Consider the following 14,181-nt stretch of genomic DNA (forward strand, 5'->3'; position numbering starts at 1 on the left):
ATGAAAAAAAGTCTCTGCTCCAATAAGCGCATCTATTCTCGAGGGCTTGCAAAATTCGGGATCTGCTAATCTTATATTACGCGGTATTTCAAGACTATCTTTATTTACATATTTTGCAGGCAACGGCTCAGTAATTTCTTCTATCGCAAGAAACGTAACCTTTGATCTAAAGCGACTATCATCGGATTGTATATCCGCGTCTACAGCGTGTTTAATATGTGTAAGATCATTACCAAATTCCGATGCCGGCACGTTAACCTCTCTTCTTTGCAAATTTAATATCTCCATCAACGAATTCGTAATAATATTTGATTGCGAGCCCGAATCCAACAAGACCCTACATTTATGCATCCTTCCGAATCTATCAAATATTCTAATCAACGCAGTAGACAAAAGTATGTGCGAAGATGCTATTGCTTGAAAACTTTTAGTTGTCTGTACCCCCTCTCCTTCTGTATGTTTATCTACATTCGTAGGCACCTGCGCTTCAAAATAATGAAGTAATTCGTTATGACGCCGCTTACATTTTGGACAGGGTCTAGCACTATATACGCTAGCCGAATAATTTGCGTGCAAACAATTAAAGCACAGATGTGCCGCCTTTACCTTTGACATTCTTGTATTATAGTCTGAACGTAAAAACTCTTCACATTTTCTGATATTATGCGCTTTATTACATACCGGACAGTGCTGCGTTTCCTGGGTAGTGAGACAATTGTACGGCTGCTTATTTACATTATTTCCTTTACCATCTCGCATCGATGGCAATCATCCATAATTTCTAGGCTGCAGCGTAGTACTGGATGCAATGTTTTCCAGAACATGACATCTGTTCCTTAAGAATTTCCATAGGTCCTCGACCGAAGGCAGGAGCGTTCCATCAATCGAGCGCTTCCATTCCTTGTGCGTGTTTCTATCTAGTTTAGAAGTTATTAAATGAATTAACATTGCATCCCAGTAATCAGTTTGCAAGCCTAAACTCTTGAGGGCTCGCAGATGTTTTAACGAATTATCGATTAAAAATCGCAAACATTTCGAAGATTCCTTTAGCATACTCGGTAATTCAAACAGTGATCGTACATGACTTTGTATTATAACACGCTTATTATCGTATCATTCTACAAGCAATGTCCACACAATTTCATAATTCTCGGCGGATGTCGAAAGTGACTCTATTCTATAACTTGCGCAGCATCTCCCTTTAAGCTAGAGCTCAAATATTGTAACTTCTGCACAGGCTTAACTTCGTGATTATCATGAATAATTGATTTAAAATTATCGTAAAAACATAACCATGTATCATAGCTACCATCGAAAGTCGGCAAATTAATAGTCGGTAATTTTATGACACGCGTTGTATTTGGATCTGTGTTATTTGCTCTCACTTGCTGATCTGTAACCGCTACCGCAATATATCGCTCCGCCCTTGAGACGAGTTCAAAATACGAGTCTTCAAACGTACCTCTTTCTAACGGGTCGTTCGCATCGTCTATCTCCTCTATTTATGTTTGAATACCGTCGTAAACATCCCAAGGGCCCTAAGTTTCGCTAAGCGCTCCTTCAATTGACTCGCATCAGAATTTACTGTATAATTCTCCAGAAAAGATCTAAACCTTGTTATTTGACCTTTGATTATTATATCGATCGTTTTTGCACCAGAGATCTAACGTTCGGCTCCATTTGAATTTACTTATTACAAGCACTTTGTCTTTAATTATTTTTCTATTTCTAATTAAGTTAGCCTTAACACAATTCAATAATTAATCAGACACTTTAATAACTTGCTGCGTTTAAATTACCGAAAAAATTTCTCGCAGTCGCGCAAACAGCCTATAGCTCTCCGCTATAGGCTGTTGAGTCGGCATCCAGTAATTGTCCAGTAATCACTCTTATCTCACTTATTTAGTCTCTATACCAGTGAATGGACACACGATCTCTCACATTTACTTACGCGTTGCAATATTTTAATCTAATATCTCGTTCTATCGCTCTATGTGTCGCGTTACTATCCGGCTCGAAGGACCATTTTTTGTACCGTCCGCCTCCACCTTGTGACGTGACAATGTCGCGTCCACCGCCCAGACGGTAGCTCGGCCGAGGGGAAGGTCGGGGATGGCGCCTCGACTTGAGTAGGGGAGGGCTATTTGCGCTAATTAAGTTAGATTCGTAAGTACGACGGGTGGTGCCGGAGCGTGTGACTGGCGACGGAGGAATGTAACGACTTGTGTCGCAACGAGGGAAGGACGCTTGGGAGACGCTGGAGGGAGTGGTTGACCGACGGGCGGGACACGCGGGCCCGCCGCCGCCAAAGCGCATGGAATGCCTCGCACAGCACATCCCTGGCCCCGTCGCAGCATAGTGGAGGGGAACGACACCGCTACCGCGGAGCGATTGGCGCCCCGGACGCCTCCCCCGACGGTACTTAGGACGCCGAGCAACACAGCCACGGCCTGGCCAGCCTGGCTAAAACTGAGATGGGCCCGTACATTATGACAGCCGATTGAACTTGCCGCGGGCAGGCAGCGGATATGCGAGCGGCGCCGCAAGCAGGGCGGCACGCGCGACAGATCGGCGGGGCGGAAAACTGCGAGCTTGGAGCGCATGCGCGGGGGCCCAGCGTGGTCCCGCCGGGCCGGTCACTCGTTACTGTCGAGCCAGCCATAGCCGAGGAGCCACCCCCGGAAAAGTGCCCCGACGCAGCCAAGCAGCAGCGAGCAACAATTTTGTAAGATCTCGGCTCCGGCACTATCGCGGTATTAAGGGCTCGATCTCGGCCGTGACCCGAGAATGTTGATTACAGATATTGATTAGAATACCTTCGATAGATTTGGCTACCTGTTCCCGCAGTTACAGGTACCGGTTATATTACATTAGCATTCTAGTTGACCGCGTGATCGTGGGGCCGGCCGAGATAGAGCCCGGAAGTTTATTAGAAAGCCCCCCTCGGAAGCTCTGACGCGGCCGACAGTCAATTCGCGTTAGTTATGTATTCTTGTATATCATTGCGTGTTTGTGGATAAAGGCGTGCCGCGGGTGGCGCGCATCGTAGAACGTTGTGCACGTGTGGCGCTCGTGAAAGGAGTTGTGGATTCGCGTTTACGGTATAGTGTCGTGATTGTGAGAATCGTTGCGTATTCGGATTCATAGTATTGCGTATTCGCGTTCATCCGGATGAGAACGTGTCGAAGCTAGTATTGCGCGTCGCGAGCAGAAGCGTACCTCGGGTGGTACGTTCCGGGAGATATTGCGTTGTGACGTCGCACCTGCGAACAGATTGTCGAGATTGCCGGACTCGCTGGAAAGCCTCGCGGATATTTTGCGTCGTTCGTTCGGGCAAGTATCGTCGTGCTCGCTCGAAGGGGAGTCTCGCGGACATGATGTTATCGCGTGCTCCGCGCGTGTATTAGTTGCCGATTAGGCTACCGCGTTTCTACTTTATTTAACATTTGTCTAAAATCCATTGCTTCTCTATATTTTGTCTACCATTTGTCTGAAATATATTGTTATTATTTAATTTGTGCTAATTGCGATACGCACCCTCCTCATTCCTCCACGGAAGAACGTTACCGACGCCCTGAGCTCACGCCCGGGTGGCAGATATCGAGATCGGGTATCAAGTTGTCGAACGTGGTGCGCGTAATCGCACCTGGCGCCCAGAAAGATTGTTTCGTCGGTAGAAACATGTCGCGGATACCGCAGAGTTACCGTCTATTTAGCAGTTAATTTGCGGCAGCGCCCCTTCGGCTAGCGAGACCGAAGGAAAACGGGTCGCAATCTATAGAGCAAGGATTCGCTTCTTCGCTTATCGAGTCTTAAGTCCCGGTCTACAATAGGTGTTTTAAGCCTTAAGCCTTAAGAAATTGTTCAATCACAGTTGAATTTGAGGAGAATAATTGATTGTGATTGGTCAATTTCTTAGGGCTTAGGGCTTAAAACACCTATTGTAGATGGGAACTAAAAGTATCGGCGGATGGACCGTGAGGCCGTTCCCTTAAGGCTCCTGGGTACTCGTCGCGGCCATGTTGGAATGTGAGAAAGAACTGAGAAATGACACGTTGAAAATTCTTGCGTAGTATTTCCAAATAAAAAGATATTTGCTTAAAATAACACTACAGATCACTTCAGCACACTTCGAAAATACTCCTAGTTAAATCCTGGCGCGACAAGGGCATCATTAGTGACGGTATATACCGCCGATTGAACTGTACGAATGGAAATCTCCCGAGATGCTATGGTCTGCCAAAAGTGCATAAACCGGGCCTCCCGCTGCGCATTATTGTTTTGACGCTGGGAAGTTCGCTATACAACGTAGCAAGTCTCTTACAGAATATTTTACACTCGTCTATCCCGAAACCAAAGTCACATATAAAAGATAGCTGGTCTTTCGTTAAGTTTATTAATAACAGACAGATTAAAGATGATGAAATACTCATCTCGTTTGATGTGACTGCACTTTTCATAAATATTCCAAAAGATCTGGTGCTAAAAGGAATAGAGAAAAGATGGAGTCACATTTCGAAAAAAAAACGGACCTGAATGTACAACAATTCTTATACGCTATTGATTTGATTCTATCCTCCACTAGCTTCAGTTTTAACGGTGTGATTTATGAACAGATATTTGGCAGTTCTATGGGGTCTCCTCTATCTCCTGACGTCTCTGATATTGTAATGGACGATCTGGAAACGCACTGCTTGAACCTGCTAAATTTCGATATTCCAATTTTTCTCAGATATGTTGATGACATCTTTGCAGTTGTCCCTAAACTTAAAGCTGACATAATATTAAAAACTTTGAATAACTATCATCCTAGACTAAAATTCACATATGAAACGGAAAAGAACGGGTCACTTAACTTTCTTGACACAAAGGTGATCCGAAATGGCAATACTTTGATAACTAATTGGTACAGGAAACCTACATTTTCTGGACGGTATATAAACTTTTACTCGAATCACCCGTTAAAATATAAAATAAACACCATTACAAGCTTAGTTGGTCGCGCTATTATACTCTCTAACAAAAAATTCCATAACTCTAACATCCAAATCGTTAAAGATATCCTGACTAACAACTGCTTTCCAAAGTCAATTATTAATAAATACATTGCCAAAAGATTAAATCACCTTAAAACACGGAATAACACGTCCACCGATGATAGTAAAATAAATTTTGATCCAAAGAATAGTATACCATTACCATATGTTAAAGATCTGAGTGAGGCCATAAGTCGAGATTTAAAAAAAGTCAATATTAATACTTTATATACGGTCCCTAAAAAACTTGACTGCATAATAAAAAGAGGGAAAGACAGAATTGACGATTTTAATCAAACTGAATTAATATATAAAATAAACTGCAAAGACTGCAATGCCACATATATTGGACAGACGAAGCGGCACTTGTGCACGCGTCTCGGTGAACACCAGAGCGATATAAAAAAGGACGTCAGCAATCATTCCGTGGTTAGTTGTCACAGATTATCATATGGACATGACTTCGATTGGAAAAAACCAGTAATTTTACATAAGAAGAAACAGACTAAGAAGAGGGAAATAGCAGAAATGTTTTTTATAAAGAAATTCAACGACAACATAAATTTACAAAAAGACACAGAGAAGCTCAACGCTCTCTACGAACGAATTATAGAAGAGACATAATTCCCACTTCTTACTCTGTTCTCCCCTCTTAATTGCTGTAAGCAACCGTGGTTTGTTATTCTCCGTGTCCGCACATTAGCAGTAACATCTCCGACCTGACAAGTTCCTTTGACAATAGAACGACTGAATATGCCGTTTCAACGTCCATTCGTATATTGTAATCCTCAACGAACAAATTATGTAAGCACTTATTTTATATTAAGGTAGACTATTCTTGTTACATGTTGTAATTTTAATGATTAGTTTTTAGATGTGGCGTAGCAGGCATTATGCCTAACTAATTAATAATTTTGTATCCGTGACGCTTGAAAAGGACCGAAACCCACGGTCGAAACGTAGCGTTTTGTCAAATAAAGTTGGCCAGTTGGGTCGAGTAAAAGATACCTAAGCTGAACTCCTAGTTGAGGTTAAGTCTACCCCTTTCCCTTGACAGTTAATAAACAGCCGTAAAACGAATGTGATACGATGCAGGCTTGTGCGCAGGCGCATGACTAGATTTCGTATTACATTCATTTTACGGCTGTTTATTAACTGTCAAGGGAAAGGGTTAGACTTAATTTCAACTCGGAGTATTTTCGAAATGTGCTGAAGTGATCTGTAGTGTTATTTTAAGCAAATATCTTTTTATTTGGAAATACTACGCAAGAATTCTCAACGTGTCAATTCTCAACATTTCTCGCTTCTGACGTCACATCTCATGAGATGTCGGGAAAGAGCCCAGGACCCTTAAGAAAGTGCCGCCAGATTTAGTTCAAGTAATTTCACTCTCAAATTCTAATACTTATTTACTTTATTGCGTGTGTCACATTCGGTGGTTCGATGCCGACTGACTTTCAAAAAGGCCGTTGTCGATCAGTACAGTCCATCATAACAGTGTCTCGCAGGTGTCACCGCTAATAATATAATCTGAGCGCGTAATTTAATTTCTATATGAGCCTAAACAATGATTATATATAATTATATATGAAATTTGGTATTTTATATAAAATTATATATGGGTCCACACACACATATATCTTTATATATGGATATATTTCAGTTTCTCGACATAACTGGCAAAGTTTCGTACATCAAATTTCGCACGACGTTTCGGCCCTTGGTTTGGGCCCTTATCAAGTGACTGTAATAACGAAACGCAATCTCAGGGAGTAACAAATTACCAAATTACAAGACTTAAATAAATTAGTCATACCTAAATCATCTAAAAGACTCGTCGTAAAACATCACAAGACATCCGTAATATGAAGTTGTTCCAGGAAAATCATAAAGCTAAAAATAGTGCATGTTAGTAGTAATAAAAAGTAAAATGCAAAAATAAAATAAACGTTAAAACTCGTTACATAACTTGTGTGTCCAAAAATAAAATGTAACGTAGTCAGTTGTATAATGATAGAAGTACAATGATAAAATGCAAAGAATTAAAAATAATAAATAAAAAAAATAAATAATAAATAATAACTAATAAATTAATAAACTTCTTACATGTCTTGTGTGTCGAGTGATAAGATATATACAAGTTAACTATAGCCGAACGTGACATGTTCGCACGGAAGCGATCGACCGACTGGCGCGTTTGACTCAAAAACAAAGAAGTCGTGACAGATTGTTAAAATATTATTGGTTGTTGGAATAACCAATAGGATCGATTCTAAGTAGACGAGATGAGCCTATCATAAATCGGATTGAGATTCTCCGTATCTCTTTGTAAGTTTATGTTATCGTTGAATTTCTTAATATAAAACATCTCCGCGATTTCTCTCTTTTTCACGTTCTTTTCTTTATGCAGGATCTCAGGCTCCGTCCACTTAAAATCATGTCCTAGCGATATGCGGTGTTTGCTAACTACCGAGTGATTACTATTGTGTTTAATAATATCACTCCTGTGTTCTTTGATCCTGGTTCCTAAATGGCGTTTCGTCTGTCCAATATAATGTGCGTTGCAGTCATTACAATTTATTTTATATACGACTTCAGTGCTTCTGGCGGCAGATAATTTATCTTTGCCCCTCCTGACAATGCTGTCCAATTTTTTTGGAATTGTATGTAAAACACGAAGACCGGTTTTGTTAACAAGCCGACCTATATCCTCGCTTACGCCTTTAATGTACGGTAAGACAATGCATCTCGCTGCATCAAACGTACTATAACCCGTATCATCGCTTTGTACGGTGGAGTCTTTGCGATTTTTCAGTATAAATAACCTATTCTTTATTTGTTTTTCAATTATATCAATCGGAAAACAATTGTTTAGTAAAATTTCTTTAACCTTTTTTAAATTTTCACAATGAAATCGCTCGTCCGACAGTAGAATGGCACGATCAACCAAGCTAATTATCGTGTTTAATTTATATTTAAAAGGGTGGCTAGAAAAGAAGTTTGTGTATCTACCCGAGAATGTGGGTTTCCTGTACCAATTAGTGATGAGTTTATCCTTGTATCTGATCACTGTTGTATCTAAGAAGGAGATGGAGCCGTTGATTTCTTTTTCGTGTGTAAACTGTAATCTTGGGTGATAGCCGTTAAACGCATCGAGGATCACATCAATTTTTGAACGTGGTATTATTGCGAAAATATCATCCACATATCTGCGGAAGAACGGAACAACAAAGTCAAGCGAAGCAAGACATTGCGTCTCTAGATCGTCCATTACAATGTCAGCCAAACACGGAGACAACGGAGATCCCATCGGGCTACCAAAAATCTGTTCGTACGCTTGTCCATTAAAATAAAAACTAGTAGATCCCAAAACGAGTTCAACGGCGTGTAAAAATTGTGTTAGATTCATTTTAGTATTCTGAGATATGTCATCCCACCGTTTTTTAATCCCCATAATTACAAGTTCTTTAGGAATGTTAGTGAAAAGAGCTGTAACATCTAAAGATATAAGAATCTCGTCTGGGCCGATACTAACATTTTTAATCTCGTCAACAAAGGACCAACCGTCCTTGACGTGAGAGTTCGGTTTTTTAACAGATGTGTGTATGGTTTCATGTAAGAAACTTGCAACGTTATATAATGGACTTCCTATTGAGGAGACAATAATACGCATAGGAAATCCTACTTTGTGGACCTTTGGTAGCCCGTAACACCTTGGGAGATTGCCGTTAGTACAATTTAGTAGTTTATATAGATTCTGGTCGATGATGTCGTTGTCACGCCAGGACTTAACTAATTGATTCAGTTTAGAAGTTATTTTCGTAATCGGATCTTTATTCAGTTTTTTATAAGTGGATTGGTCGTTGAGTAATTCTGTCATCCGGTTGATGTAATCACTTTTGTCCATGACAACTGTGATCTGACCTTTGTCCGCTTTCGTGACAAGGACATCATCATTGTCAATTAGGAACCTTTTGCACATCTGAAAGCCATTGAGAACGTACCTGTCTATGTGATTTAAATGTTTGCTATTGTTAAGAAAGGTCGATAAAGTGTTGGATACACTATTGCGAATTCCATTAAGACATTTTACCGGAAACTTAAAATTATAGTATTTCACGTTTTTGATGACCTCCAACACTGAATTTAGCCGATCTTTTTTATTCAAGTTACTAATAGGTAATCCAAACTTGTCACCGAGACATAGAATATTTTTCACTGAATCCGGAATGACTTTAGTGCTAATATTGACAAACCATTTGTTGTTATCTATTTTAGAGAACGGGTTCTGTGCTTGTAGTTTCTTTTTCAGTTCTTCAAATTTTTTGACGAGTCTATCCTTGACCAAATTCTTGTGTCGGAGAATTTTAACATTATTGAGCCTAATAAAATTGATCACTAACTGTTCAGGTAACAAAAGGAACAGTTTTTTCTCCGTGTCCTCTATTTTCAAGCGCAAAAAATTCCCATATTGAATAAGATCCTTAATTTCTAAATTTAACATTGCTCTCTGGTATCGCTTCTTGTAGTTATCTAACAAGTTATTCGTAGAACCCCTATAAAACCGTACATTAGTCCGTAGGTTCTTTATGTGCGGTGGTAACATGTCCTGTCTTCGGCACCGAAGTAGAAAGATTAGTTGTTGTTTAATAGTGTGAGATTTGGTCACGATGTTAATCCAGTCTTTCAACAATTTAATGCTGTCACTTCCATAGCGTTGACCCGTAGTATAAAAGAAGCTTCTACTCGGAGACACCATTGTTTCAGTCGAAGGTGAATAATAAAAATAAACAGCTTTCGTAGTTCGCCAGTGATAAATAAATATATTTCAGTTTCTCGACATAACTGGCAAAGTTTCGTACATCAAATTTCGCACGACGTTTCGACAAAGGTGATTACATCAACCGGATGACAGAATTACTCAACGACCAATCCACTTATAAAAAACTGAATAAAGATCCGATTACGAAAATAACTTCTAAACTGAATCAATTAGTTAAGTCCTGGCGTGACAACGACATCATCGACCAGAATCTATATAAACTACTAAATTGTACTAACGGCAATCTCCCAAGGTGTTACGGGCTACCAAAGGTCCACAAAGTAGGATTTCCTATGCGTATTATTGTCTCCTCAATAGGAAGTCCATTATATAACGTTGCAAGTTTCTTACATGAAACCATACACACATCTGTTAAAAAACCGAACTCTCACGTCAAGGACGGTTGGTCCTTTGTTGACGAGATTAAAAATGTTAGTATCGGCCCAGACGAGATTCTTATATCTTTAGATGTTACAGCTCTTTTCACTAACATTCCTAAAGAACTTGTAATTATGGGGATTAAAAAACGGTGGGATGACATATCTCAGAATACTAAAATGAATCTAACACAATTTTTACACGCCGTTGAACTCGTTTTGGGATCTACTAGTTTTTATTTTAATGGACAAGCGTACGAACAGATTTTTGGTAGCCCGATGGGATCTCCGTTGTCTCCGTGTTTGGCTGACATTGTAATGGACGATCTAGAGACGCAATGTCTTGCTTCGCTTGACTTTGTTGTTCCGTTCTTCCGCAGATATGTGGATGATATTTTCGCAATAATACCACGTTCAAAAATTGATGTGATCCTCGATGCGTTTAACGGCTATCACCCAAGATTACAGTTTACACACGAAAAAGAAATCAACGGCTCCATCTCCTTCTTAGATACAACAGTGATCAGATACAAGGATAAACTCATCACTAATTGGTACAGGAAACCCACATTCTCGGGTAGATACACAAACTTCTTTTCTAGCCACCCTTTTAAATATAAATTAAACACGATAATTAGCTTGGTTGATCGTGCCATTCTACTGTCGGACGAGCGATTTCATTGTGAAAATTTAAAAAAGGTTAAAGAAATTTTACTAAACAATTGTTTTCCGATTGATATAATTGAAAAACAAATAAAGAATAGGTTATTTATACTGAAAAATCGCAAAGACTCCACCGTACAAAGCGATGATACGGGTTATAGTACGTTTGATGCAGCGAGATGCATTGTCTTACCGTACATTAAAGGCGTAAGCGAGGATATAGGTCGGCTTGTTAACAAAACCGGTCTTCGTGTTTTACATACAATTCCAAAAAAATTGGACAGCATTGTCAGGAGGGGCAAAGATAAATTATCTGCCGCCAGAAGCACTGAAGTCGTATATAAAATAAATTGTAATGACTGCAACGCACATTATATTGGACAGACGAAACGCCATTTAGGAACCAGGATCAAAGAACACAGGAGTGATATTATTAAACACAATAGTAATCACTCGGTAGTTAGCAAACACCGCATATCGCTAGGACATGATTTTAAGTGGACGGAGCCTGAGATCCTGCATAAAGAAAAGAACGTGAAAAAGAGAGAAATCGCGGAGATGTTTTATATTAAGAAATTCAACGATAACATAAACTTACAAAGAGATACGGAGAATCTCAATCCGATTTATGATAGGCTCATCTCGTCTACTTAGAATCGATCCTATTGGTTATTCCAACAACCAATAATATTTTAACAATCTGTCACGACTTCTTTGTTTTTGAGTCAAACGCGCCAGTCGGTCGATCGCTTCCGTGCGAACATGTCACGTTCGGCTATAGTTAACTTGTATATATCTTATCACTCGACACACAAGACATGTAAGAAGTTTATTAATTTATTAGTTATTATTTATTATTTATTTTTTTTTATTTATTATTTTTAATTCTTTGCATTTTATCATTGTACTTCTATCATTATACAACTGACTACGTTACATTTTATTTTTGGACACACAAGTTATGTAACGAGTTTTAACGTTTATTTTATTTTTGCATTTTACTTTTTATTACTACTAACATGCACTATTTTTAGCTTTATGATTTTCCTGGAACAACTTCATATTACGGATGTCTTGTGATGTTTTACGACGAGTCTTTTAGATGATTTAGGTATGACTAATTTATTTAAGTCTTGTAATTTGGTAATTTGTTACTCCCTGAGATTGCGTTTCGTTATTACAGTCACTTGATAAGGGCCCAAACCAAGGGCCGAAACGTCGTGCGAAATTTGATGTACGAAACTTTGCCAGTTATGTCGAGAAACTGAAATATATTTATTTATCACTGGCGAACTACGAAAGCTGTTTATTTTTATATATGGACATATATAATTCCAAATATAACTAGATGAACAATAGATCATATATATAAAAAGCATCCATACTTATATATGATATTGTTGCGCCCGTGCCGAGACGCTCGGTAGAAGCCCGGAAGGCAGCCGCGAAGCGCTGCCTAACGACGTGCCTGACGACGAGCCGTGTGTTTATTTGTTTACATCTGTCGCCGTTCAGATTTTCCGCCGGGCATCGAAACCGTACAGACGTGTTTACGGGGTGTTATTGTATTTCTGCATTACCCTAATTAAACGAGTTCTCCTTTCTAACTGAGAGTCTTTATTCCCGGAAACGGGATTGCGCGCCGCGTTCGCGAGTGTGTGTGTGTGTGTGTGTGTGTGTGTGTGTGTGTGTGTGTGTGTGTGTGTGTGTGTGTGTGTGTGTGTGTGTGTGTGTGTGTGTGTGAGTGCAGCGAACGCGCGGTCGAGCGCAACATTTGGGGGCTCGTCCTCGAGAACTTGGGACTTGATGACTTCTTCGGCATCTTCCTTGCGAAAGAGGCTCCGGACGGAGACTCCCCAATCGGAAGGGACTACGATGTCCACAATTACGGCGACTCTCCAAACCGTAATCCAGGAAGTCCGGCTCCTGCGCGAGGAACAAGCGCGGAAGGAAAGAGAATATGCGGCGACGTTTCGCCAGCAGGAGGAGGAGCTTCGCCGACTCCGAGGGACCATCTCCGGCGACGCTCAGCTAAGTCCTTCTATTATTAGAACGTCCGGGGACTCGGGGATGCGAGTCGCGAGCGACGCGAGTCAGGATGTTGCGCACGCGAGCGGGAGAGTCGCGGTCGTGGGCGGCGCGGAAACGCGGGTCGCGCACGCGAATGAGGGAGACGCGGTTGCGAGCTGCGCACGCGAGTGAAAGTGTCGCGGTCGCGAGTGCTGAGTGTTACGTCACGGCTTTTGGACAAATACTCAGATTGATGCTAACCGCGATGTAACACTGTTTTCCCTCTTTCGACACTACTACCTCGGCGTAGTGTAAAGGAGCCTCTCTTTTGTTATTTCAGGACAGTCTGCATACACCGACTATATCCCGGGACTGGCGAGAGGTGTCGTTATCGGAACGGTACGTGGAAAGGGAAGCAAGGATCTTATTATACAATAACGTCTCAAACAGGAGTAATTGAGGACATTTTATTATATCTTTATTCAGTAGCCGGGAACCGGCAGTTGTTTTATAGTAGGGGTTCTGAGGAATAAATTATTATGACTTTGATTCATGTGCAATGTTTATTTCAATTAGTAGATAAGGAACGGAACAGGGGGTAATTTATAATATTGCGAAGCTAAAGTTTAACATTGAATTTATTATAAGGATAAGGAATACAAAATTATTACTTCGCTCGATTATTAGAACTAAACTTACTATTGTCACGCTGATTCTTACGGAAGGAGCACCCGTCAATCAACCGTCGAGAACGGATGGTCCTAAGCTCGTCAACCAGCCGGAGCAGCTTTTGGTACGGAAGGCCCACTGACGTTAGTTTAATAGACAAGGATTCGATACTTAATTGTGCAAAAAAATGCGCTGAATGCTAATTGCTCCGGCTGAGTACGGGGTTTTTATAATGGTACATTTGAACGCCTGCCGAATTTGTTATGTTCTGATTCGCTAGTGGACGAATAGAGATGGTAATTATGGGAGGTTTCTCCGGCTTCTATTGGTTAGAATTATTTTCCTTCCAGAAGGTTCCGAGGAGGCTTTGGAAGGAGTCAAAGGACACTTAGGTCATGCGGCTATAGTTCGCGACTGGTAACCCGAGTATTTTCCTCGCGTTATCAGTTTGACGTTTATTCATTGAGATGAAACTAAATCTTTTTCGTCCTTTGATTCCTACTGCCGTTACGGTGCAACCGAGGCATGAATCATTCATATGGTAGGGGGCGGCTGCAACATCTTAAGTGGTCTTAGAGCTCGAATAGAATCATAGCGAAGTTAA

General features: G+C 40.6%; 1 protein-coding gene and 1 long non-coding RNA gene across 2 annotated transcripts; one reads left to right on the forward strand and one right to left on the reverse strand.

Annotated features, from left to right (window-relative positions):
• Window positions 1-7,534: 7,534 nt before the first annotated feature.
• LOC139783920 (uncharacterized) lies at window positions 7,535-9,795 on the reverse strand. The gene is made up of 2 exons (XM_071723094.1): window positions 8,049-9,795; window positions 7,535-7,578 (listed from the first exon to the last, which is right to left on the reverse strand). Exons 1-2 carry the CDS (start codon window positions 9,793-9,795, stop codon window positions 7,535-7,537), a joined length of 1,791 nt encoding a protein of 596 aa, XP_071579195.1.
• A 1,499-nt stretch (window positions 9,796-11,294) lies between these two features.
• Window positions 11,295-13,457, forward strand: LOC139783925 (uncharacterized). The gene is made up of 2 exons (XR_011721421.1): window positions 11,295-11,718; window positions 11,933-13,457. It is a non-coding gene; the product is annotated as an uncharacterized lncRNA (long non-coding RNA).
• Window positions 13,458-14,181: the final 724 nt, after the last annotated feature.

The sequence above is a fragment of the Temnothorax nylanderi genome, unplaced genomic scaffold (genome assembly GCF_030848795.1).
Source record: "Temnothorax nylanderi isolate EJ_2023f unplaced genomic scaffold, tnyl_v1.0 TNYL_tig0560_pilon, whole genome shotgun sequence".
NCBI classification, from domain to species: domain Eukaryota; kingdom Metazoa; phylum Arthropoda; class Insecta; order Hymenoptera; family Formicidae; genus Temnothorax; species Temnothorax nylanderi.

Bases quoted from the DNA above. Each gene is read 5' to 3' on its own strand.
- LOC139783920 (XM_071723094.1), bottom strand. From the start codon at position 9,795: ATGGTGTCTCCGAGTAGAAGCTTCTTTTATACTACGGGTCAACGCTAT. The intron at 7,579-8,048 runs GTAGATACACAA...TATATTGGACAG, and splicing joins CAGGAAACCCACATTCTCGG to ACGAAACGCCATTTAGGAAC.